Source organism: Fundulus heteroclitus, chromosome 6 (genome assembly GCF_011125445.2).
Source record: "Fundulus heteroclitus isolate FHET01 chromosome 6, MU-UCD_Fhet_4.1, whole genome shotgun sequence".
In the NCBI taxonomy this organism is placed as follows: Eukaryota; Metazoa; Chordata; class Actinopteri; order Cyprinodontiformes; family Fundulidae; genus Fundulus; species Fundulus heteroclitus.
The window spans coordinates 25563227-25589064 of NC_046366.1; the positions used below are offsets into that span (position 1 = coordinate 25563227).

Genomic DNA, 25838 nt, shown 5'->3' on the forward strand with positions numbered 1-25838 from the left:
ACATAAAATCCACAATTAAATGAAGTTTGTGTTTGTGACAGGACAATAATATTAGAAAAAATTTAAAGAGGTGTGAATACTTTTCCAAGGCGCTGTAGTTTCCCCTTTTAATTCTTTGCTTTTCCTTCCATTTCTCCTCTGGTCTGGCACAATAAACTGTCATTAGAGACCACAAGTTCAGCTTTAAAAAAAAAAGTATAAAAATTCTACTTCCAAGAATCTTCCTCAGAGGCTTGCAATACTTTCCATGCTTTTTTGCATCAGAAATCACAGACCATAAATCTAAACAAAAGCCTGTCCCACAGCTGGTAATTAGCAGGATCCTAATGGCAGTGAATCTGGGTTTTGTGTCTCTGCAGCACGACTGTAACACGCCGCCTGTCTGCCGTCGGTCGCGTTCAGACTGCTATTCGCCCCCAGATTTGTTTTGGCTGGATCAGTTTCCATCCAGCTCTTTTTTATTCAGCAGCAGAATGAAAACTATGTCGTATTCTAACCAACTCTGGTATTAACATCAATTTGAGCATTCCTAAGTTAGAGCACAGGCGTATAGATGGTCTAAAGTGGCTGGGGCAGAAAGAAAAAAAAACAATTCAATACAAATAGGAATAACCTTTATGTGGATTAGCACAAGATTTTCCCCCCATTTCTTGTCTGCTAGTTTTCTCCAAATAAGGACATTGCCTGCACATTTGCTTCTCTTTTTTACTGCAAAGATTACTTGTGAGGTGAAGTTTAGATTAGGGAAGGAGAGGGGGGTGGAGGGGTGCACAGTAAATTCTGCAGGAGTCAAGTCGGGGAGTGGCAGAAGGGGTGAACGGGTGGGAAAGGGCCGTCACTGGGGACTGGGCCTGCCTCCAGACCTCCAGCCAGGTTTAAATCACACAGAGCTCCTCTGACTCTCGCTTTGCATCTCCCCCCCGTTTCTCCGCTCTCCATCGGCAAACCGCTCTCCGCCATCGACCTCGCTGGAGCTCCTGTGAGACGCTGTCCTCCGAAGGAGAAAAAGTAACACCTTTCCCCCTTTTCTGAGCCCTGCAGGACACCAGCAGCCGACAGCCACCATGGAGGCCATCAAGAAGAAGATGCAGATGCTTAAGCTGGACAAGGAGAACGCCATCGACAGGGCGGAGCAGGCCGAGTCCGACAAGAAGGAGGCAGAAGATAAATCCAAGCAGGTGAGGGGAAGGATTCCCTTTTATGAACCAAAACACTGAGATTATTTTTCGTGTTAACTTTCTATAAAGTGAATAATGGATTTTGTAAAAAAGGATTTAAATAATTTTTAGACTGCAAAACTGGAAAAGGTTGACAGCTTTGCAGACACTTGTGTTTTTATGTATTTACGGCATTTAGAACCTGTTCAGCTTTACTGGAGCAATATCATGAAATCAGGGAGGTGTATTTTTTATTCAGATTCATATTCAGATAATTTTATTTTAAGGGGTAAATTTAAGACATGTATAAGACATATAAAGAGTAATAAGTTAATTAGCTTAAAACTCTATTTAAATTCTAAATTTTTTCTTGACAACTTAAATCCTAATTTAAGTATTTTAATTGTGAGTACTCTTTGATTTATTTAACTTAATTGTTTCATGAAACTACCAAGCTTGAGTGGAATAATATAAAGCTCTGAAAGTAAATAACAGAAAAACCAAAGAGCTTTCCTTTAGAGACCAGCTGATACTGAGCCCCGTTTGGCACGCTGCGTGGAGTAGATGGTGGAAGAAGTCTTCAGGCGAGCACAAATGAAGCAGCAGATCTAACTGGGATCCACCTTGAACCCACAGGATTACAAGCAGCTAAATGAGAGCTTGTGCTGCTGGAAGCAATCCTCGCCAGCAGAAAATGCGTTCTCCTTTTTCATCCGACTTGCTCAGCATCCCCATCTGAACCAAGCTCTGAAGAGAAAACATCGCAGATCCCAGATGTCCTTATTTGGTCCTGCATCACCCGAGCCTCGGAGAGCTCGATGTCTCCTAGCCTCTAAACCTAATGACGGCGCACTTATCCCCCTTGATATAAACAGAGCAGAATCTGGACATGTAATAGAGCATTTAGGGGATTCTAAATGGAGCCAATTATTACACAGTCGGAGATGGCGTTGTCTCTGCGGTCCAACGGGAGGAATGCCGCAGGGAAGAGGTTCACGAAGCTAAAGGATCTGCATTAAAGCAAGTGGAAAGAATCCCTCCATCCCTCTGGAGGCTACTGCCCCTCATCGTAACCTCAAAGAGCGGTGACAGTTATCACTGGCACCGCACATATGGGCCCTCGACATGTCTTAAACACCAGTGAACGGTCTGCATGAAATCCAAGAAGATCAGGCGGAGCTCTTTGGTTTGTTTAGCATAGCCGGGATGCGAGCGGTGCATAGAGACACTTTCTTTGCTATTCTTGGCAGGGCGAGATGAACGCCAGGGTGCAGTCTGGCTGACGGAAAGCAACTGAAAATATACAGAGACTAACATGCACTGTCAACATCCACCACACAGAGGAGCGGGCTCCAGCGGTAATTAGAGGAGCGGGTCGCCCAAATTACAGAGGAATTCGGAATATTTCAGGGGCTCTGAGACTCTTCATTAGAAATGCCCCAGTTCCTGCTTATAATTCAGAGCATTGGTGAAAAACCCGTTGACAGCAGAGTAAATCTGCAGCAGCAGCACTAGGTGTAGCTTTGATTCCCACCCATGCAATGCACTGTTTAAACTACACACTGCAAAAATAGAACTAAAAATAACAAAAATCTTCTTGAAATGAGACTATTTTTCCTTGATTTGAGCATGTAAATAAGATTATTTGCCAATGGAATATGATTTTTGCACTTAAAATAGGGACAATTCATCTCCATCATCTTATTTCAAGTGGTGTATATCTAATTATCTTATTTTAGGGGTAAAAACATTCACTCCATTGGCAGATAATCTTATTTACCTGCTCAAATCAAGGGCAAATACATTCATTTCAAGAAAATTCTACTTATTTTTAGTTCTCTTTTTGCAGTGAACTCTCTTTGTTTTGGTTTTTAGAGGATGCACCGTAATAATATACTGGCGTTTTCCATTCTGATCCAACAAGAGATTTATTCAGATTTTATTCTGCTGTAAGGATCCAGAATAAAAGTTTTGGTTATTTATAAAAAATTACGACAAAGGATCATACTTAAGTGGAGTGACTTGCTAAAGTGTTCATTCCTCTTGGACCTGTTTAACATTTTGTCATGTTACAACCATTTCAAAGTATTTTACTGGAATTTAACGGGAGGAATTAAAGCGTTTCACGTTTGTGAATTGAAATAAAAGAAAGGAATTAAAATAAAAGTTGTATACATTTTGTGAATAACATTCTGAAAAGTGTGGCATACATTTGTACTCACCTCACTATACACGGATGCTCCTAAACAAAAGTGCAACAACTGCAAAGTTTTTCTTCTTTGTGAAGTAGAGCGCATCATAAAAAGAAAATTTTCAAAATTTGCCAAACATTCTTAGTTAGATTTAGGTCTGAATTTTGACTAGACCATTCTAACTCATTAATATGCTCTAATCCTATCCATCCCATTTGAGATCTGGGTATGTTTTCTGTGTCATTGCTCTGTGGGAAAGTACATTTCCAACCCAGATGAAAGTCTTCAAGCCAAGTTTTCTTCAAGGATTTCCTTGTGCTTAACTTTACCCATCTTCCATTCAAGTCTGTCCAGCTTCCCTGTCCGTGCATCCCCAAAGCATCATGCTGCCACCACCATATTTCAGCGATGCATGTCTTTGGGGTTGTGTGCAGTGTTAGTTTTCTGCCTAACATTGTGTTTTTGCAACTAGCCCAGGGAGTTACAGTCTGGTTTTATCTGACCAGAACATCTTCTTCCAATTGTTTGATATGTTTACTGAACTTTCCAATTGGTTGCACTGGATTTGGTTCGGTCAACAGAGTGAAAGTGCTGGAAAACAAATGCATGCCACACATTTAAGATTTTAAGTGTACAAAACGATTGCTTTCCTTCCATTTTCAGTTACGTGCTACTACTCTGTCCAATAATGTAACAAATCAACCAAATAAATAACGGTGTCTGGTTGTAATACATGACCATCACCTCTGTAATACACAAAGAAGTAATCAATAACCCTCCAACAGTGGTTTTGCTACGTTATTTTATTGCATCAACGGAGCAAAACACGTGTTTTCTCTGTAACTTCATGAAATCTTTGTTGTGTCTCAGCTGGAGGACGAGCTGCTCGCTCTGCAGAAGAAACTGAAAGGTACGGAGGATGAGCTGGACAAGTTCTCCGAGGCCCTGAAGGATGCTCAGGAGAAGCTGGAACTGTCTGAGAAGAAGGCCGCAGATGTGAGTTTAACCACAGCGCTCCACCGCTCGCCATCTGAAACGCATTAATCACATAACACTACCACCACAAACTCTGGGTTTCCTCCCTGTACAGTATCAATATCCACTCTCACAGATGGACTTAACCAAACAGCAGTCCTTGATTGCTACAAAAAAAAAGAGGAGAGGCTGAAATTCTTGACGTTTCCTGTTTGGAGCGTTGCTTTTTTTGCCTACCCAACCCAAAAAGATAATGTGTAATAGGTTAAAGTGACATAAACAAAAGTAAAACATGATTAAAGCAATGACATTTTGTTACAAAAGTACAAGTAAGGAGATCAAAAAAGAAAAATAAGAACAATTATGGCGACTTCTTTTCAAATGACTTGCCACAAGAATCTAAAACTCCTTATTTTGAGCCACTTTGAACTCATGTGGTGAGCAAAAAACTCCCCAACTTAATCATTAAATGGCAAACAGCTATCGTCTAGCCATTACATTTCTGAGAAGTGACTGCCGGCTCGCCGAGGCCGCTAACTGAGCTGTTCCTCAAGCACAGACAAAACTTGGCCGGCCTGTAGCCGAGCAGGAATCTCAGGAATGCAGCTTAAGCAAACAGACAACCTCATGCTGCAGAGTCTAATGAAATCAATGCTTTGGCCTTTTTAGGGGTGGGGATTTGATGCTGGGTCCAGCCTTAACAATGCACAGCAGTTAACGGCAGCTGGATTTTAAAAGGGCAACAGTGTTTTTCTCTTCCATGTGTTGTCGTGTAGCATCTCAGGCTGGATAAGAAGATGAGAAACAATTAAGGGAAATCTTTAAACAAAAACAGAAGCGTTACAAAAAAAAATGAGAAGCAAACCTGCTTTACTATGCCTAATAAAAGAGAAAATACTGATATAACATTAGATATATAGAAAAAAAATGAGAGAACAGCCGTAATTAACAAAATTAAATCAACCTGGAATCTGAAAGTATCTGTAAATGGGTGTAATTTATATAATGCGTCCCCCCCCCCACTGACCACTTAAAGCACTTTACACTGAAAAGCCACATTCACCCAATTGCACTCACTAACACGCACACATTCAACAGTGCACAGATCAATAGGAAATATGGGCTTTAATGCCTTGCCCAGGGGGTCACCAACACTTGGCATGGGGAAGCCACAATCTTCTGAAAGAATGAATGAATGAATGAATGAATGAAATTATTTCAGACAAGCCAGTGAAATTCTAAATGCAACACACACAAAAAACGATATATATATATATATATATATATATATATATATATATATATATATATTGGGCTTTCTTCGTCTGGAAAAAAAATGCATACAACCTTTTACGGGCGCAGCCACGATGAAGTGGTTGAACTCGCTCGGCTGACAATACAGCGATCTGATTGGCTGAGCAGCAAAAATCGAATCACATGACCTCTTGGACCGGAACGCCACAGTTTAGATTTTTTATCAGCTATAACTTATTATTGTGCAAGTGAAAACGTGGGAACATTGGTGTTTTGAGACCACTGCTATGTGTAGCAACTTATCCCGGTGGAAGAAAGTTGCCCCCTGACAGATCATACGAAAGTTCTTAAGGAGACGTCCTATAGATTTTGGCCCACGGACTATCAGTAGCTAAACACCATCACATCACCGCCATCATGTTTGACTGCCAGTATGATGCTCTGCCTGTGAAATGCCACGTTGCTTCTACACACATTCCAGAAAGGTCCACTTTTGTCTCATCAGTCCACAGAATATCTTCCCAAAAGTCTTGGGGATCCTCAAGATGCTTTTTATTTTATTTTTTTTGTAAATATGAGACAGACTTTTCTGTTCTTTAATGTCAACATAGTTTTTCACTTTGGACGCTGTTATGATATATTTTTCTGGGATGAACCCGGACACAGCACGCACACACAGAGTCAGTTCTTATGAGTGAGTTTTATTGAATAGTTTGGAAGATGGAGGATGAGACCAGAGTCTTACAACGGACGGAGGTGAAGGGTGTAGAAGCTGGCTGACACGAGGAGTGTGGAGAGACTGACCGGGAGGAACTCTGGAGCCGAGCACTGGAGAGCAGGACATTTGAGCAGAGCCGTGGAGCGCAGAGCATCAGAGCCGAGCAGAGCAGTGGCGAGCAGAACGTCAGAGCCGAGCAGAGCATCGGAGCCGAGCATCAGAGCCGAGCAGAGGCGAGCAGAACGTCAGAGTCGAGCAGTGGCGAGCAGATCATCAGAGCCGAGCAGAGGCGAGCAGAGCATCGGAGCCGAGCAGAGCATCAGAGCCGAGCAGAGCCGAGCAGATCATCAGAGCCGAGTAGAGGCGAGCAGAACGTCAGAGCCGAGCAGTGGCGAGCAGAGCATCAGAGCTGAGCAGAGGCGAGCAGAACCTCAGAGCCGAGTAGTGGAGGGCTGAACGTCCGAGCCGAGCGGTGGAGGTCTGAACGTCCGAGCCGAGCGGTGGAGGTCTGAACGTCCGAGCCGAGCGGTGGAGGTCTGAACGTCTGAGCCGAGCGGTGGAGGTCTGAACGTCTGAGCCGAGCGGTGGAGGTCTGAACTTCTGAGCTGAATACTGGAGGAAACAAAACTGTCGGAAAGTCTATGGGCTGACTGTAACATGACCAGGTGAACGGAGTCTTCAGGCTGACGGGTACGAACGGAGCTGACAAGAAAAACTGGCAGGGACTGAGCGGGAGTGAACGCTATGGACCGGCGACGGGAACAGAAAGAGGTGAGTCTGATAAAGCGGTGGGAACAGGTGGAAGCAGTTGTGGGTTAATTGCAGCCTGCCAGGTGAAACTGATCAGGCTGCACAGGAACAAGAGAGAGGGAGAGAGGCTCAGCATGCAGCCAATAAGCTGCATCCTGACAGTACCCCCCCCCCAAGGCCGGACACCGGACGGCCCAGAATCCCCACGCCGGGCGGGTGGAGGGGGCCCAGGAAGGCGGGCAAGAGTCGAAACCGAACTCTGAGGGACCAAAGAGCCTGCAAACACAAAAGGGGCCAGAGAATACGGGGAACCAAAGGGGCCAGAGAACACTGATGTGCCAAAGCACAATCAGGGGGCGGCACATCAGGGAAAGGCACGAACGCTTGACTGCGCCGGGGGAAAAAGCGAGTGCTTGGCAGCGCTGGGGAAAGAGCGAGCGCAACACAGCGCCAAAGGGAAGGAACGGGCGCAACACAGCGCCAAAGGGAAGGAACGGGCGCAACACAGCGCCAAAAGGGAAAGAACGGGCGTACACAACGCCAAAAGGAAAGGATCGGGCGTAAGGAAACGCCAAAAAGGGAAGGATCGGGCGTATGGAAACACCAAAAAGGGAAGGATCGGGCGTATGGAAACGCCAAAAGGGAAGGAACGGGCGTATGGAAACGCCAAGGGGAAGGAACGGGCGTATGGAAACGCCAAGGGCAAGGAACGGGCGTGTGGAAACGCCAAGGAGAAACAACGCCGAAGCGTGAGAGGAGCGCTGGGGCCCAAGGAGCGAGATCGCCGGGGCGTGAGGGAAACGCCGAGGCGAAACGGACGCATGACAGCGTCAAGGGGAAAATATAGGCGTACGAAAACGCCAAGAGGGAAGAACGGACGTACTTAACGCCAAAGGAAAAGAACGGGCGTACAAAACGCCAAGGGGAAAGAACGGGCGTACTTAACGCCAAAGGGAAGGAACGGGCGTACTTAACGCCAAAGGGAAGGAACGGGCGTACTTAACGCCAAAGGGAAGGAACGGGCGTACTTAACGCCAAAGGGAAGGTACGGGCGTACTTAACGCCAAAGGGAAGGTACGGGCGTACTTAACGCCAAGGGGAAGGAACGGGCGTACTTAACGCCAAAGGGAAGGAACGGGCGTACTTAACGCCAAAGGGAAGGAACGGGCGTACTTAACGCCAAAGGGAAGGAACGGGCGTACTTAACGCCAAAGGGAAGGAACGGGCGTACTTAACGCCAAAGGGAAGGAACGGGCGTACTTAACGCCAAAGGGAAGGAACGGGCGTACTTAACGCCAAAGGGAAGGAACAGGCGTACTTAACGCCAAAGGGAAGGATAGGCGTACGACAACGCCAGAGGGAAGAATAAGCGTACGACAACGCCAGAGGGAAGAACAAGCGTACGACATCGCCAGAGGGAAGAACAGGCGTACGACAACGCCAGAGGGAAGAACAGGCGTACGACAACGCCAGAGGGAAGAACAGGCGTACGAAAACGCCAGAGGGAAGAACAGGCGTACGACAACGCCAGAGGGAAGAACAGGCGTACGACAACGCCAGAGGGAAGAGCAAGCGTACGACAACGCCAGAGGGAAGAACAAGCGTACGACAACGCCAGAGGGAAGAACAAGCGTACGACAACGCCAGAGGGAAGAGCAAGCGTACGACAACGCCAGAGGGAAGAGCAAGCGTACGACAACGCCAGAGGGAAGAACAGGCGTACGAAAACACCAAGGCTCAACAACTCCTGCTGGAACACGACTGGTGTACAGAAACGCCAGGGGAAAACCCGCCGGGGCGTGAGGGAAACACCGGGGCTTGGGGAAGAGAACGCCGGGGCGTGGGGAGAACGCCGGGGCGCGAGGAAGAAGAATGCCGGGGCGCAAAGGGAACGCCGGGGCACAAGGGAAACAGGAATATCTAAAACACCAGGGAACAAGAACGGAGGGCGTACTAACACGCCGAGGAACCGAGAAAAGAGGGCGTCCTAACACGCCGGGGAACCACGAATTAGAGGGCGTCCTAACACGCCGGGAAACCGAGAATCAGAGGACGTCCTAGCACGCTGGGGAACCGAGAATCAGAAGGCGTCCTAACACGCCGGGGAACACTAAATCTAAACGCCAGGAAAACAGGACCTAAACACCAGGGAACTAGAGGGTGAGCTAGGCAGCAACAGGCCAAGCGCGCCAGAGGGCACAGACAGCGACTTAAGCACCGGAGGGCTCTGGCAGCGACCTGCGTGCGCTGGGCAGCGACAGGTTGGCGCACCAGAGGGCTCAGCCGGCGACATAGGGGCGCCGGAGGGCTCTGGCAGCGCCTAAACAAGGGAACAACAACAAGAGGGTGAGCTAGGCAGTAACAGGCCAGGCGCGCCAGAGGGCACAGACAGCGACTTAAGCACCGGAGGGCTCTGGCGGCGACCTGCGTGCACTGGGTAGCGACAGGCTGGCGCACCAGAGGGCTCAGCCGGCGACATGGGTGCGCCGGAGGGCTCTGGCAGCGACCTGCACGCGCCTAAACAGGGGAACAACACAGATACACTAGGGCAAGACAGAACAAAACAACTACGGAAGGGAACTAAACTAACCTAAACAGGGCAAAACATACAACGAAAACAGGAGAAGGGTGTAGGGACCTAGAAAGCGCAGGGACCTAGAGAACGCAGGGACCTTTAAGAGCGCTGGACTCCATCCAACGCAGGAACCCATACAGCGCAGGAACCCAGATGGCGCAGGAACCCTGACACCTAAATACTAAAGGGGGGAAAAATAAGGACAAAACAAAACTAAAAATAAGAAAAAAAAAAAAAACAAATACAGAACAAGACTAGAACTACAGGGCTAGGACAGAAACTACAGAGGCTAGACTGGAATTACAGGGGCTAGACTGAAACTACGGGGGCTAGACAGGGACTACAGGGTCAAGACAGGGACTACAGAGCTAACGAAACTACAGGGCTGAAACTGAAAAATCAAAACAAGACTGGTAAACTAGGAAATGAACCAAAAGCTAAAGCAAAACTATGAAACGAAACAGAACAGGGAGATGAGGGCAAGTACGACTAAATTAATGAAAAACTAGATAACTAAAGCTAGAAATCTGTACAGAAGCAAGCAAGAAGTCTAAAATAAAAAACTGGAACTCAAAAACAAAACTCAGAAGACTAAGGCGAACCTAGAACACTAAATCAGGGCTATGGCTAAAACAAGAAGACGGAGAACAAAACCCGAACTAGCTGACTAAGAAAACCAAAAACTAGACTACTAAAAAAAAACCCGAACGACTAGAGTAAACCTGGGACACAAAAACCCGGACAAAACCAACAAAATAAAACACAATACTCAAAAGCAACATAAATCTCAAAAAATCCTAAGTAAAGCAAAAACTAAGGTTGAGCCAAAACAAAGAACAGAAGGCGGAAATAAATCTTCTAAAACAATAAAAAATATACAAAAAGACTAGAAACTAAAGCAGATCTAGAACACAACACCAAAAAATAACTCCAAACAAAAACCAGAAGGCGCTGGGCAGCAAAGTCTGAATCTGCTGGGCAGCAGCAAAAGTTAACGCTGGGCAGCGACGACGAGGAGCGCCGTCTTTAACGGCTGCGCAGCGTAGGAGGCGGAACTTGCAAAAGACGAACCAGGAAACAGAGTCAGAAGCGGGGCGTCGCGGATGCGACCTCGGCAGACGAACCAGAAGCGTAACGTCGCAATCCAGCGACCATGGCGAAACAGAGGCAAGGCGTCGCCGCACGGCGACCCAGGCGAGGCGAGACGGAAGCGTGGCGTCGCAACTTTGCGACCCAGGCGAGACGAACCGGAGGCGAGGCAGATCCTACCAGCTTCTACACCAGGCTCTGTGCGTGCTCGGGTTCATCCCGTGGCCGGTCCATAATGTTATGATATATTTTTCTGGGATGAACCCGGACACAGCACGCACACACAGAGTCAGTTCTTATGAGTGAGTTTTATTGAATAGTTTGGAAGATGGAGGATGAGACCAGAGTCTTACAACGGACGGAGGTGAAGGGTGTAGAAGCTGGCTGGCACGAGGAGTGTGGAGAGACTGACCGGGAGGAACTCTGGAGCCGAGCACTGGAGAGCAGGACATTTGAGCAGAGCCGTGGAGCGCAGAGCATCAGAGCCGAGCAGAGCAGTGGCGAGCAGAACGTCAGAGCCGAGCAGAGCATCGGAGCCGAGCATCAGAGCCGAGCAGAGGCGAGCAGAACGTCAGAGTCGAGCAGTGGCGAGCAGATCATCAGAACCGAGCAGAGGCGAGCAGAGCATCGGAGCCGAGCAGAGCATCAGAGCCGAGCAGAGCCGAGCAGATCATCAGAGCCGAGTAGAGGCGAGCAGAACGTCAGAGCCGAGCAGTGGCGAGCAGAGCATCAGAGCTGAGCAGAGGCGAGCAGAACCTCAGAGCCGAGTAGTGGAGCACAGGACGTCCGAGCCGTGCAGTGGAGGGCTGAACGTCCGAGCCGAGCGGTGGAGGTCTGAACGTCTGAGCCGAGCGGTGGAGGTCTGAACGTCTGAGCCGTGCAGTGGAGGGCTGAACGTCCGAGCCGAGCGGTGGAGGTCTGAACGTCTGAGCTGAATACTGGAGGAAACAAAACTGTCGGAAAGTCTATGGGCTGACTGTAACATGACCAGGTGAACGGAGTCTTCAGGCTGACGGGTACGAACGGAGCTGACAAGAAAAACTGGCAGGGACTGAGCGGGAGTGAACGCTATGGACCGGCGACGGGAACAGAAAGAGGTGAGTCTGATAAAGCGGTGGGAACAGGTGGAAGCAGTTGTGGGTTAATTGCAGCCTGCCAGGTGAAACTGATCAGGCTGCACAGGAACAAGAGAGAGGGAGAGAGGCTCAGCATGCAGCCAATAAGCTGCATCCTGACAGACGCCAGTTTTACTCAGTCTCGTTTGTATTGTTAAATCATGAACTTGACTGAGGCAAGTGAGGCCTGCAGTGCTTTATGTTGTTCTATGTTTTTTTTCAATGCCCTCTTGGAGGGATCTCAGTAGGTTGACCACTCCTGTGAAGGTTCACCACTGTTCCATTTTTTTTTTTCATTTGTGGCTAACGGCTCTCGACGTGATTTGTCACAGTCCCAAAGCCTTAGAAATGGCTTTCCAGACTGGGAGACATCGCTGACTTTGTTTCTATCGTTTCTGGAATTTGTAAAATTATCCAAAAATGTTTGTAATCACATCTAATTTATCACTGAACATGGGCCAGGTTGATTTTCCTTAATAAATAAAATTACCATTTGAAAACTTTTCTGTTTTTAAGATTTATTTTTATTTGTCATCCTAACATACATTTATATACATTTAACCCATTCCTTAGGGAGTAGTGGGCTGCCCTGGAGAGCATTCTGGGGCTAAGGGTCTTGCTCAGGAACACAGAGCCGCCCGTCTGTAGGTTTCAAACCCAGAACCTTGCAGCCTCTCTAGGATGCAAGCACCCTGCTCTCTAACAATACCACAGTTAAAACAGTCCCTGATTGTTTTTGACATGATCAATTGTCATCAGGGTTCCCGCGGATCCTTAAAAAGTCTTAAAAGGCATTGAATTCTGTAATATAAAACTAAGGCCTTAATTGGCATTAAAATGTCTTAAATCAATCTTTCTTATGTCTTAAAATTGTTACCAGGTCATAAATAGGATTTTATTTTTGTAATCCTTACCAAACAGTAAAATAATTGACACAATTATAATTTTTTTTTAATTTACCAAATGACTCAATGTAACCATTATTGGTTCCGTCCCGATAGCGGAACCAATAAAAACTGTTGCGGCCGGACCATAGCTGCGTAAAAGAGTTGGCACTGGTTATGTTGTAGTTTTTAAAACTGATTTATAGTTTATTTTAGTAAGGAACAAAACAAAGTTTGTGAATTCAGTTCAGTAGTTGTTAAAAATATATCTGTAATTTGTGTGTTTTTAGCTTTCTTCCTATATGGAATGTTTACTGGGCCAGAAAGTAATGGTTTATGTTTATGTCGCAACCAGGTTTATCTTGTTTATCGTGAAGTTGGTCTTAACTTTTTAGTTAAAGTGGCATTAAAAAGCCTTAAAAAGTCTTTAATTTAACTTGCCTAATGCTGTAGGAACCCCGTGTCATAGTGTCAGAAGTGATAGTAATTCATAAATATGATTAATTATAAGAACTAATGATATCTTTTTGGGCCAAATCATAAAGATATCTATATTTACGAACCTCCGCCAGATGGAGCGCTTGCTCGTCCGCCATGTTTTTCCGTGCGGGACTCTCCGAAAAATACTATGAAAAACAATCATTGCAATAATAATTGTTTTGTATTTTTTTGTTTGTTTGTTTGTTTTGTCTTTTACTGGCTCTTTGTTGTTGATCTGCAACATTTAGGTTACAAAAGAGCCAAAACAGAGAAAAATACCTGACGGGTTGATAAATATTTTTTTTCTTTATCCACAGTGCTGTAAATAAAGATGGTCATGATTTGATTTTATTTTTTAAGGAAATGTCATTACAGAAATCTAATTGTAAGACACATTTTTCATATCACAACTCTATATAATTGTATTTCTATATTTGTCTTGGGACTTTTTTTTTTTTCTTTTTTTTTTTTTTACTTTCGGGCATTCCAAGGCTTCCATAGGCTTCCATAGGCGGAAGGGTGTTGAAGGAATGTCTTGGCCCCCAACATGGCTGCGGGTCATGTCTGCAAACAAATCAATTTACATTCCAAAGCACAGGTCAACAACCCCAGTTGAATGGGATCATCGCGGCCCCACCCAGCCAACCCACCCCACTGCCGACCCCCCTCCTTCATCCCTCAGTAAAATCTTTGTTTGCACTAAAGTCCACAGTTATTCTTCTCACTTTTTTTTTTTTTTTACACCAGTCAGCTTCTTTATGAGGCAACCACTTTTAACCACGCCTTACACGAGGTCTTATCCTTATCTCACGCTCCCAGTGATCAGAGCAGGAAAATACACCTTGTTTGCCATATAAGTCCATAATAGAAAAGCCAAACTTCCACTCCTCTTTTTCTAGGGAGGAGGAGGAAAAAGCTCCGTCCCTTCCCCTCCTGAAAGCTCTGATGTCATCCCAGCCAGATTTCTACACTGGGATTGGAGGATCTCGTCATAAATTTCCTGAAAACTCCCATCCCATCGTCCCTGATTTCCTGCCCAAGGAGAAAAAAAAGCTGGAAACTTCGGCTTGCCATCTCTCTCTTTTAGTCTTTCTTTTTTAAAGTCGTTTTTTTTTTTTTGGTCGCGTTTGAGATAACAGTGAATAATCGCAATCATGGAAATGGTAAAGAAGAAAATCCAAACGCTCCAGCAGCAAGTTGATGAGGCAGAAGATCGCGCACTGACGGTACAAAGGGAGTTGGAAACAGAACGGGAACTGCGCGAAAATGTAAGATCTTCCAATAATTTACAACGGATTTAAGACGCGCTGTCTTGTTCCTTAAACTTCTGCTTCTGTAAAACTCTTCTTGTCTTTCCGGAGAGGTAAAGAACGTGTGTACTCTGTCAGACAAGAAATAGCGACAAAGATAGGCACACAAAGCGCACAAAAGTAGTAAAACGTGTCCAAATATAAATTTCTTTCATTTTCCTCTCTGCTTTGTGTTGTTTGAATTCAGATGAGTCGTTGTTTGAAGGCTTTCTTTGCAAACTTCTGTAAGGCTTTGTTACCTAACTTCCCACCCGCCCCATATCCACCGAAACACGCTGAATGCCTTCCCCAGTGAGGCAGATTTTTTTTTTCTTTTTTTTTTCTTACATGGTTATTAACTGGAGATGCACTGATCGGGCTTTTCCAACCGATGCCGATTTTCAGTTCTCCTTGAGGTCTGGCCAACTTTATTTTTAAGGACTATAACAGAGAAGAGGGTTCTCTATAGAGGGAGTGGTTTTCAGACTGTAAATGAAGAAATTACAATAAGAACGCAATTTGTGCATCAAAGCACATGCTCCTTCTAAAGATCGGATTTGTTAATAAACCCAGGATAGTGCGTCAAAGTACTTGCTGTTGGATGATGCGTTTCTAGAGATTAATTTAAGAAATAAAAAATCTGCTTTTCCTGTATTTGCCCTGGCAGTCCGGATCCTATCAGATCAAGGGGAAAATGGCCATTTCAGATCTTAGGCCGATTGATTGGTGCACCTCTATTCTGCTGTGATTTACATCCCAGCCACACTTTAATACTACAGTTCTCAAAGAGGGGTAGAAGTACTCCAGTTAGTTGCCTCTGGTACAAAGAGAAAATTATGGTTATGAGCTGTTTACAGGGTTAACATGAAGCAAATTAGCTATAATTGCATAGCTAATAGGGGCGTAGCTACAGACATCCAGTCTGTGGGTTAGGCTACGCCAGGGGTTTGCAACCTGTGGCTCTTTGGACCTTCCACAATGGCTCTCAAATATTTCTGGCTAAAAAATTATAATGAACCAACTAATGTTTTTCGTAATATTGATAAAATAGTAAATGCAGGTTTTAGCAGTTACTTCGTGTAATAATTGCATTGAATTTCCACAACAGATTGACTCTAAAGGTATTAATATCTCATCTATTAGATCTATTTTTATTAGGTTGGAAAGTGTGCTTTTCTTACATTTTCGTAAGGAATTCCTTAAGGAAATGTATCCAAAACTAATTTTTACTGAAGCTTGTTGTTTTTCATTACTTTTAAAACCTACAAAGGGATTCCTATAGTAGATATTTATCAAAAAGGTATTTTTTTGTTTAGTTTTCAAAAGGCCATGTAACATCTGTGGCTCTAAATTAGTTTTATTTAGCTGGACTGAGGGCAACAATATCTCTTCGGATTTTAATGGCTGCAGACCCCTCAGTTAAAGTCACACCTAATATTCAATCAGGAGAGCGAAGCAACATTTTTAGCTGTATTTTCAGGAATGCTAAAAGTCTCCGTTATTTTGTTTTAACTGAGGTAGAAAAGGTGTGTGGAAATATTTTTATATTTATTTTTAGAGATGATCAAGTGCAGTCGAGACTCAGTAAAAGTCCCTGCAGCTTACCAGCAACAGACAGCAGAGAAGCAGATGCTAACCTGGTTAGCAGCTAAAGGTTAGCCAGTTGCAGTAAGTCTCACAAACTCTGTCAGGTTTTTTGTTTTTTTTACTGAATATATCTTCACACAAACAATTTCCAACCAGTGGGGAGGTGCTGGTCACTGTGCACTCTTGCCATTTCCTGCATGTGCAGTGTTCTTTTTTTTTTTAACAGGTCCACAGGTCTATTGTGTGTACCTACCCTGTGTCCATTGGTGTTGTTTTAATAACCGATAAATGTGATTAACCTTCCATAAGTCCATTATATGGACATTGGGTTTTAAGATAAATCATTACTACTTGCAGGTGGTGTCTCAGAGTTAATTTGGTGCGATCAGGAGTCATAATCTGTCATATTTCACATGAATCAACTGGTCCCAAATGGGGATCTGAACCAGAGTAAATGGGAACAGAGAATAACACAAGAACAAGCTTAAGAACTACATCCCTTTATAGCCAAGTCTCAAACATAGATACAGGGTGTCAAGCTTAAAGCACTCGCCTCTGTAACCTGGGTTCATAAAAACAGCTTAGGCTCATTTCTCCAGACAAAGTCACATGGGTTGGCATTTTAAGGTCAGAAGATCTCATTCCACCCCTAAAGTTGGCTAAGCCCCTAGTTGGAACTGAAACAGTCCACAGGGAACCAATAAGTGCCACAGACTGTTTATGCTGCGTTACATTTTACTTCTAAAGTAGCTGGTCGTGGCAGTAGCATTGATTTAACCATGTTCTTGTTACAAGTGTGAAAACCAGCAGGACTTGCCTATTTTTGTACCGAGTGACCGTACTAATGATGTGTTTGATTCGTAGCCGAGTCAAGCACATTCCAGCTGCAAGTTGGAAAACCAGCTGGAATTCCAAATCATTGCAGTGATAAGTAATGTTTGCAAATCGATAGTATATATATCTCTAAATTCCTTCTATCGAAACAATTTGGGAACACATTTTTTATAGGAATAGAGATTGTACAGTGTCGTGTGTGCCACAGACTTCTTGTGCCAAAAACATTGCTATAAACTCTGAAAACCTGACTTCTGAGTATTAAGAAAACAGGCCTTCACTGCTATTAGTAATACAAGCTCTATAATGTATGTATCTCCTTTTAATGTGTTCAAATACTTACTTATGTCTGTTAAAGGTTTTAGATAAAAACTGGTAGACGTGCAAATAAGTTATACATAGAACTGTACATATGTTTGAAAATGGCTGCCATGTATGATGCTACTCCATGCTTTTAATTTTTAGACGGGCATCATCACTTCCTGTTTTTAATTATCTTTTATAAATAGCATTTGGTCCGGTGTGAGCTGACATGCTGTTTTTAACTCTCTGCTCTAATATCGGTTTTATGTCTTGTTTTTAATCTCTCGTCTCTTTCCCATCTTACTGTTGTAAAGTCCTTTGGAGCAAAGTCACTGGTTTTGTTAATAAGACTTCCGACTTTCTCATTCAGAACCCGGCTCCAGTTGTTTTACAGAAGTGGAAAATCTGACTTCATGACACACAGCCACATAAACACATAAAAGTTGACCGTTGCAGCTTTTAGCAATGCGATTTAACACTTTCAAACACTGCAGATAGTGGTGGCATGTGCAGGTATGTGTGTGAAAGATTTAATCAGATACAGGCTGCCAGGAGGGTTGTTTGTTTGTTTACTACAGCTGTTACCACACTTTAAAGACGCAGCAGCCATGTTGGATTTTGATGTTGGGTCTTTACAGTAATGGAAAAAGAATGCTTGATCTGTGTTGTCTTCTAAGACAAAGCTCATCAGCTGGAAAAGGCTCCTTCCCTGTGTTAGTACCGTTTCAACATGTCTTCACAGCATGGCGGTGCATGGACCAGTGGTTTAAGACATCAGGAAACAGTTTTACTCCCGCTTTGTCCAACATCCTACAAGCCTTTGTTCCCTTCTCTTCCTTTGACTTTTTTCTTTTTTTTTTTTTTGGACTAAATACCATTTGACACAAAGCCTCTCTGAAAATGAGGAGCTTGTAATCCTTTCTCCTCCTCCTCTGCCTTTTACACAGGAAGAAGGGAACAGACACGGTTATCTGAGATATCAGGAGGACAGGAAACAGGCTGCGAAGAAGCAGCCCAGCTGAGGCATTTCAGATTTGTTAGGGTTAAGCTGTTCTGTTTTTCCCGACGTCAGCACTTTTTGTTTAAAGTGCCTGCTCAGGCTGCAAAGTCCGCCGCTTGTCACAAAGAGCAGAACACAGATCATTCATATTGAAACACTGGGGTGGCTGATCTGGAAGGCTGTCAAGGTAGAAGCTTTTGTCAAAAAAATACATTACGTCATTGATTTAACACAATAGTTAAAGAAACATACATAACATGACCATTTAAGGTAACGTAAAACAACATAAGCTAAAAGATTAACATTTTGTAGTACTCCTAGTTTAAAACAGCACTACCCAATTAAGATTTATTTAGGGGCCTCTCCTTTTAGTTACCACACAATGATTGACCAAGTTGGTATCTCTCCTGTAAGAGAAGGAAAGAAGTAGAGCAGCCAGCTTACCAGCAGTGCACAGCTGGGGAAGGGGCATTGCTGCATTGCTCAGCATACAGGCCAAAAAAAAAAAAAAAAATGAAGTTACTGAGGCGTGTTCTCTGGCCTCTCATTAAAAGTACTTAAAAATCAAGGAACCCGTTCCACAATGAGAACACTGCTCTGAAAAAAATACTTTCATTATATAAGCTATCAGGAAAAAAACAACAACAATAACTCAGGTCCTCGGTCCTTGGTCAGACGCCGCCCGTTTTCAAAGACCGTCCCTTGCAGGAACGATTGGTTGGAACTGTTTTGAAGTTTTGAAACTGTAACCTTTAAAACCGTGGTAATGCTTCCAAACTGGTGGCTAGCCCAATCATGTCCCAGTTTGTTCCTCATTTTGGATTTCTGCTGAATGCATGTGATGTAATCTTAACGCTGAGGAGTTCGGGCCTCTCACACCTCCATGCAAGTCGGGGCAGAAGGCAGCCAGGCTTGGATTTGCTGGAATGGAAATGTCTTCATGGTTGGAATCTTATCAGATGTTGCACAAATCAAGACGAGTTTCACTTTTCCGCCACATAATGCGAATTACGAGGTGAAACTCGTGTTACTCATAGTATTTAGATACATATTTTGAAAACCCAGCCTGAGTATTTTACGTCTACATGGTTTGTCGTTTATGTCAAACCTCCTGCTCCCAAGTATTTGACACTGCGGGAATGAATCAAGTTAAACATGTGGATGTCTTCAGGTCTGAACTCTGGTATGTGAAATTTGAGTATTTACGTCAAAACAGCCTTGGGTGCTTGGCAAAATGTCAAAATGTGGTATTGAATGAAAGTCAAAGTCTTAAAGCCTTGATGAATTTCTAAAACAGAATATTGCAATGAAAAGGCTAAAAGTAAAAGTAAATTCATAGTTTTGTGCTATATTTGACATACCTTGTTTTGTTCATTAAACTTAATATAAGGCCTTAACGTGACAAGGTGCCCCAGTGAAGCAAGAAACGTGGAGGATTTCCAGGCACAGAGCCTAATAATCGATAAAAATACAACATTTCTGTGCAGCTGCATCACAAATATCCTGCGCAGGATTGTTGATCCCACACTTCCTACCATTTTGTCAGCATCGTGTTTCCTGTCAGACCTTCAAACCGCTAACATTTCTCTGCCAATCTGTGTGTGTGTGTGTGTGTGTGTGTGTGTGTGTGTGTGTGTGTGTGTGTGTGTGGCTGCAGGCCGAGGGCGAAGTGGCCTCTCTGAACCGACGCATCCAGCTGGTGGAGGAGGAGCTGGACCGAGCTCAGGAGAGACTGGCCACGGCCCTGCAGAAGCTGGAGGAGGCCGAGAAGGCTGCGGACGAGAGCGAAAGGTGACGGCCCGACGCGTTGCTGAACTATTGAGAAGTCTGTGTTAGCAGGAAGCAGGTTTCAGAAAACTAAAACTACCCCAATCATGTAACAGCTTTGATTGGTCAAAACAAAAGAGAAGGGGGGGAAAAAAATCTTTCTCATCTAACCCAGTTACGAACAGGAAAAGATCCAGACACTGTTACCCTATTTTATGCGTATAGACTCGTGAGGCTAAGATTCAGGAATGCTTGTGTTATAAAACCTGATCGAACACGATCAAAAGCTTTAGAGGTATGGATAAAAAATACAAATTGAGGAGTTATATATGTTATACAAATCTAAAATCTCATTGTAAAGGCAAAAATACACATATCTGCACCATGTTTAGATTTAAAACCAAACTGGTTGTCAGACGTTGAGACAAAACGTCCCATTCTGTTCAACACGATGTTTCTAAGACCTTGGATAAAGTACTGGCTAAGGTTATTGGCTGATAGGTATCCCTGCTATTTATTTTGCCTGCTTTGTCCTTTTTTATAATGTGAGAAAGTCAGGAACGAAGAACCGATGAAAACTAATGGAGAGGGACGGGTTTTCTAGTAGTAAAGGTTACATTTACGGCAGAAATCTGTATCTTTTCTTATTCTAATTTGATCTTGAGCTACTCAGGGAGGAAATAACATCTTTCTTATCGTCTATTTCCGGCTCTACAAAGGAGACTCTTTTGGCACAGTTAAATAGGTCACAATTGTGTTTGTCTCTGCCTCATCTGAGTTCATTTCCTCTGAGTCACTAACACCATCAGTATTACCTCTCATGAGTTGGACGTGTTCTTGCACTTCCTTGAAATGTGGGATTAAAAAAAAAAAACTTTTAAAGCTACATATGAACACAACTGCCACAACTGAGTAATGGTAATAAATGTTTTTTTTTTCTTTATTAAAACCTAATAAGTTTTACTTTCATGTAAGCCTAAGCATTTTTAAAACCCATGGCAGATTTTGGATTTAAAGTAATCTTTTAATTTAGCTGAGATGTTTCTTCTGGCTGGAAGTAATATTAACGTTTCGGAGTGGGCCTGTCAGGGAAACCAAACGTTACGCAGGCTCGTAGGTCAAGGCACAGATGCTCAGTAGATATCAGACAAAAGCGAGGAGAGGCAGGGAAATCCAAGCAAACAGAAACAAAGTCGTAACCATGGAGCTCATCTACTAGCAATAGCTTTAAACAATCTGGCCCTGACTGTGTGGCGCAGGGGCCAGGTGCAATGCATGAAGCTGATTGCAGAGGAGCGGGCGGGCGTGGCAGAAGACAGACGGGCGCAAATCATGACAGGCCCAGCCAGAGTCCTGACTTAGATCTGTGGAGGGAGCTAAAGATTAGGGTGATGGCAATGAGCGGTTCCGGATATGGAGCTCATTGCAAAAAAGATGAATCGTCAAAAATAACAGCTGAAACCTGCAGAAAGCAGCTCAGATATTATTAGAAGAGTCTGATTGCTGTTAAGCCAATAAAGGTTTTTCCATTAATTATTGGAAAGGGAATAAATAATCTTCAACATAAGGTTTTCTTTTTCTTTCAGAAACAAACTCAATGGTTGAGTTAAAATCCTTTTGCATTTAAATCTGCTTTGGTATGGATAGTTTTGGGCTTAGCTGCAAGGCTTGCATGATTGTTTTCTTTACAGGATATGAATCAGTGTTTGGTTCATTTAAAATCATCACTTTAGTGAGATCTGTCTGTCTCTCTGTCTGTGTTAACGCTTTGCTTCTTTCTCACCTACAGAGGCATGAAGGTGATTGAGAACAGAGCCATGAAAGACGAGGAGAAGATGGAGATCCAGGAGCTGCAGCTCAAAGAGGCCAAACACATCGCGGAGGAGGCTGACCGCAAATATGAGGAGGTGCGTGTTCGAACCTGAGCGCTTCGCCCCAGTTTTTACTAGCAGATCAGATTCTTGCTTTGCGCTGATTTTTCTGTCTCCTCTTTCTTCTTTGTAACCCCAGGTTGCTCGCAAACTGGTGATCCTAGAGGGTGACCTGGAGAGAGCAGAAGAGAGGGCAGAAATCGCTGAACTGTAAGCGCGAGTAGAACGTATAAAATGGTCAGATTAGTGTGCTAATGAGTGTGGATGCTCAATGGACAGCCACCAGAGTTGACAAAGACGCCTGGATAGGTGTCGAAATGTTTTCAGAAAAAAACTGAGCGAAAGTCCGGTTGTCTTTTGTTTTGGGCCTGTTTGTTAAAGCTAATGAGGTTTTGCATAAAAATGAATAAATAACCTAAATGTTTTACCTCTACAGAAAGTGCAGCGAGTTGGAGGAAGAGCTTAAAAACGTCACCAACAACCTTAAGTCTCTAGAGGCGCAGTCTGATAAGGTAACAGTCCAGACTACACATACGCCTACTCATTTCTACTTGTTTTAAAAGAAGCTTACATGGCCTCGCAAAAGTATTCTCACCGACTTGAACTTTTCCTACGTTTTTTTTTCCACTTTATAAACGCAAACTTCAACTTCGATGCCGTCGGGAATTTATTTGGTAGACCAACACAAACATTTACTCTGATACTGACACTTCTAAATAAAATGCAGTGCAACCGTTTGCCGTCAGAAAGGGGGCATGCTTAGTAAACAGATAACCTGACGCCGCCAGATAGATTTGCTCCGCATATCCATCTGGAAACCTTCCGTTGAAGTAATTTTGGGAAGGGGCGAAAATACTGGTTAGCTGATTGGCCTATGTTGGTGATAGACGGGCCAAATAAACCAATCAGATCAACGAAGCATATGACGTACTCGTCAACATGCTTTGTCGTCGCTCTGTTATGAGCGACGACGAAAACACAACCACAAGCCAAGCTACTCTTGCTGCTGCAGGTAAAGGCTCGTTAGATCAGCAAAGAAATACTCTGTAATTCCGATAAAACTTGCTCGATAGCCACGCTAACGCTAGTTTCATCGGCTGAAGCCGCCATGTTCTTTAGACTGAACTGCCGCGCTTCCGGTTGCGTCACACCTCAACCCGCCTCAAAGCCAACGCTGATTGGACGTTCGTTTGGTGAACGGCTCCAAATTTTCTTTAACGGAGAGTAGCCAGACTGATCTGCGAGTGAAACCTTGAAAGCTCGCGAGATCAGGATGGTCTCACGAGGCTAGTAAACAGACCCCCCTGTGTGTAATTCAGCTCTTCTGTGACGGCATCAAGGAGACCAAGGTGCGAAGCAGATAGTTTATGACGATAGTCAAGGTTTACAGCAGGATTAGATAATAAAGGCACATCTCTGTGCTGGAAAGCGAACATTGTACATCACCCTGGACACACTTCGCCCCTTCTTTGAAACATGGCAGTGGGAGCAACATGCTGTTGGGCTGTTTATTTATTTATTTATTAATGAACAGAGAAGCTGATAGGAAAGATGTTGCCTTTATGGAAGAGTGACACAAAGAAAGCCGTTGCTGAAAGAAAGCAGGAAGTCTCACTTGCTGCTCACCACAAACCCTGTTGGGGTCACAGCCAACTTGTGGGAAGAAAGGTGCTCAGCTCAGTGGAGACCAACATTAAACGTTTTGGCCCTCATGTAAAATGGAGGAAAAGTAATTCCCAGAACACACCATCCCCAGGGTGAAATAAATGTCGATGTTCTTCACACGGGACAGGGCAGCTGGCCAAAGTTGATGGGAAGATGGACGGACAAGGACCCTAAGCGTACACATAAATCGCGTACACATCTTTTCAGCTCTGCTCACAAATCAGTGCTCAGGGTCAGTGATCCATTGCTGGTGCCCAAAGCTTTAAGTTACTTACTGATGAGCTGAATACGAGACAATCTCGTAATAAAACCAGATAGAGGCTACAAAATATAGCCCAATAAAGCACACTGAAGTTTGTTGTAACATGACGACGGGAGAAGTCCAATGAGTATGAAAACTTTTTACAAGGCCTTGTAAAGGCTGAGGGTGAAATAAACTACCACAGCTACCTTTTTTAACAGTAAACTGATTAAGCTTCTCCTCTTCTGCGCAGTACTCTGAGAAAGAAGACAAATACGAAGAGGAGATTAAAGTCCTGAACGACAGACTCAAGGAGGTATGTTTCCCTTCTTTCTTCGAGCTGTCCGTTTATTTGTTGGCTGTATCAGGATGGTTAATATTTTGTTCGTTTTGTTCCAAAAAGGCGGAAACCCGAGCAGAATTTGCCGAAAGGACGGTGTCGAAGCTCGAAAAGACCATAGACGACCTAGAAGGTACATTATGTCCCCATTCTGATCTTTCCTTTTTCCTCTTTACTAAACGCTCTTGTAAATCTTTAGTCGGGTTAATGTTTAAGCTGGTGTCTTCCGTTTCTCTCCTTCTTCTCCGCCCCTGACCTGCGTTGGGCTCTGAACCGCCTCACCCTGCTTTCTGCTCTGCCGTTTCCCACCTGCAGACGAGTTGTACACTCAGAAGCTGAAATACAAGGCTATCAGCGAGGAGCTGGACCATGCCCTCAATGATATGAACACCTTGTGAAGCTCCCACTTGGCGTTTCCTCTTTCTCTTTCGGCCTTCTTAGAAGCACTTTCTCTCCTCTCCCTCTACCCACTCCGCTGCTTTCACAGTTCGCACCGAACTGAAACACAATAAAGACGTTTTTTCCTCTTCCTCTGCCTTCTTCCTTTCTCACTCATGTTTTCCACATGACATAATTATGTTCCTCAGAGGCCTGGACGGAGCCTCTGTGATCATGCCATTCATTGCTGCTACTATTTCTGTTGCAGAGAGCCTGTCGCAGGCAAAAGAGGAAAACCTAGGAATGCAACAGGTTCTGGACCAAACACTGCAGGAGCTGAATAGCTTGTAAAAAAATAAAAAGCAAGAAGAACAAAGCACAATGGAAAAAAAAAAAAAAACACGCCTTTTTTGTAAAGGAATATTTTCTATATGCCATCCCTTCTTTGTCATTTCACGTGTCCTAATCTGTGACTTTTTAACACATGTAGCCCACTTATGTATTTATGGTTCCTTTTTGTTTCTTTTACTTTTTTAAAACGAATGGTTTTGGGTCCACGCAATGTCAGTATTGGTGCTAGAAATTCGTCTGGACCAAACTCTGAGAACAAATAAAGCTTGTGATGATGTCCGTCTAATGCAGCTCCCGATGATACCGTGCCCGCTGCTCTTTTTGGCCCGTCTGGTAAAGATGTGTAAAAAATTCTTCGAATATATCCAATTTTCTATTGCTGCTGATTAATCTCACTCTGTAAAACTGAAAAAAAAAGGAACATTTAAATTTTACATTTCTTCACTGTGGGGGAAAAAAATCCCCCATTTCCTCTTTTATTGGCAGCCATAACAATCCCTATTAAATAAATACAACTGGAAACATGTTTGACTTACAATTCACTTTTTCAAGTTGATCAGCATCTGGTAACTTTTAATTAGCAACCTGCGGCTTTCTTTTTCCCTGGGGTATAAATAAGACACGACGAGGAGTCCTGTTTGCCACTCTTGAAAATGGAAAAGACAGTTGTTGTTTTTTTGATTTTCTATAAAACAGCTACTGGCCTAAAATTGCCCATTTCTAAAGTAAAAAATAAATAAATTTGTAATACTAGTAAAGAGAGTATTAGTGAAGGAACAGCGTCAACTCCCAGGGAGAGTTGTGGAGAACTTTGAAACAGGGTCAGGTCATTTAGGTGTTTCATCCTGATGACACCATCCCTATTGTAGTAAAACATGCAGGTGGCGGCATGATGCTGTGGGGGGGGGGGGGGGCATCTCTTCAGCACAAACAGGTAAGTTCTCACCTAAACTAGCTTATGTCTAAAGTCAGAAGAGTGGTGCAGGGTAAGGAGAATGGTAAAGGATGTAAACAGTCTCAAAA

The 25838-nt window shown here is 43.9% G+C and overlaps 1 protein-coding gene across 4 annotated transcripts; it reads left to right on the plus strand.

The window, feature by feature from the left end:
- Nucleotides 1-870: 870 nt before the first annotated feature.
- LOC105931019 (tropomyosin alpha-3 chain) lies at nt 871-25340 on the plus strand. Of its 4 annotated transcripts, none has more exons than XM_012869499.3 (9): nt 871-1178; nt 4220-4345; nt 19860-19993; nt 21759-21876; nt 21980-22050; nt 22277-22352; nt 24000-24062; nt 24150-24219; nt 24402-24616. In XM_012869499.3, exons 1-9 carry the CDS (start codon nt 1065-1067, stop codon nt 24482-24484), a joined length of 855 nt encoding a protein of 284 aa, XP_012724953.1. In that variant the 5' UTR covers nt 871-1064; the 3' UTR covers nt 24485-24616. The 4 variants fall into 4 exon arrangements, with proteins under 4 accessions (XP_012724953.1, XP_012724952.1, XP_012724955.1 ...); XM_012869498.3 differs by lacking the exon at nt 24402-24616 and adding an exon at nt 24733-25340 and having other exon boundaries at nt 876-1178; XM_012869501.3 differs by lacking the exons at nt 871-1178; nt 4220-4345 and adding an exon at nt 14112-14457.
- Nucleotides 25341-25838: the final 498 nt, after the last annotated feature.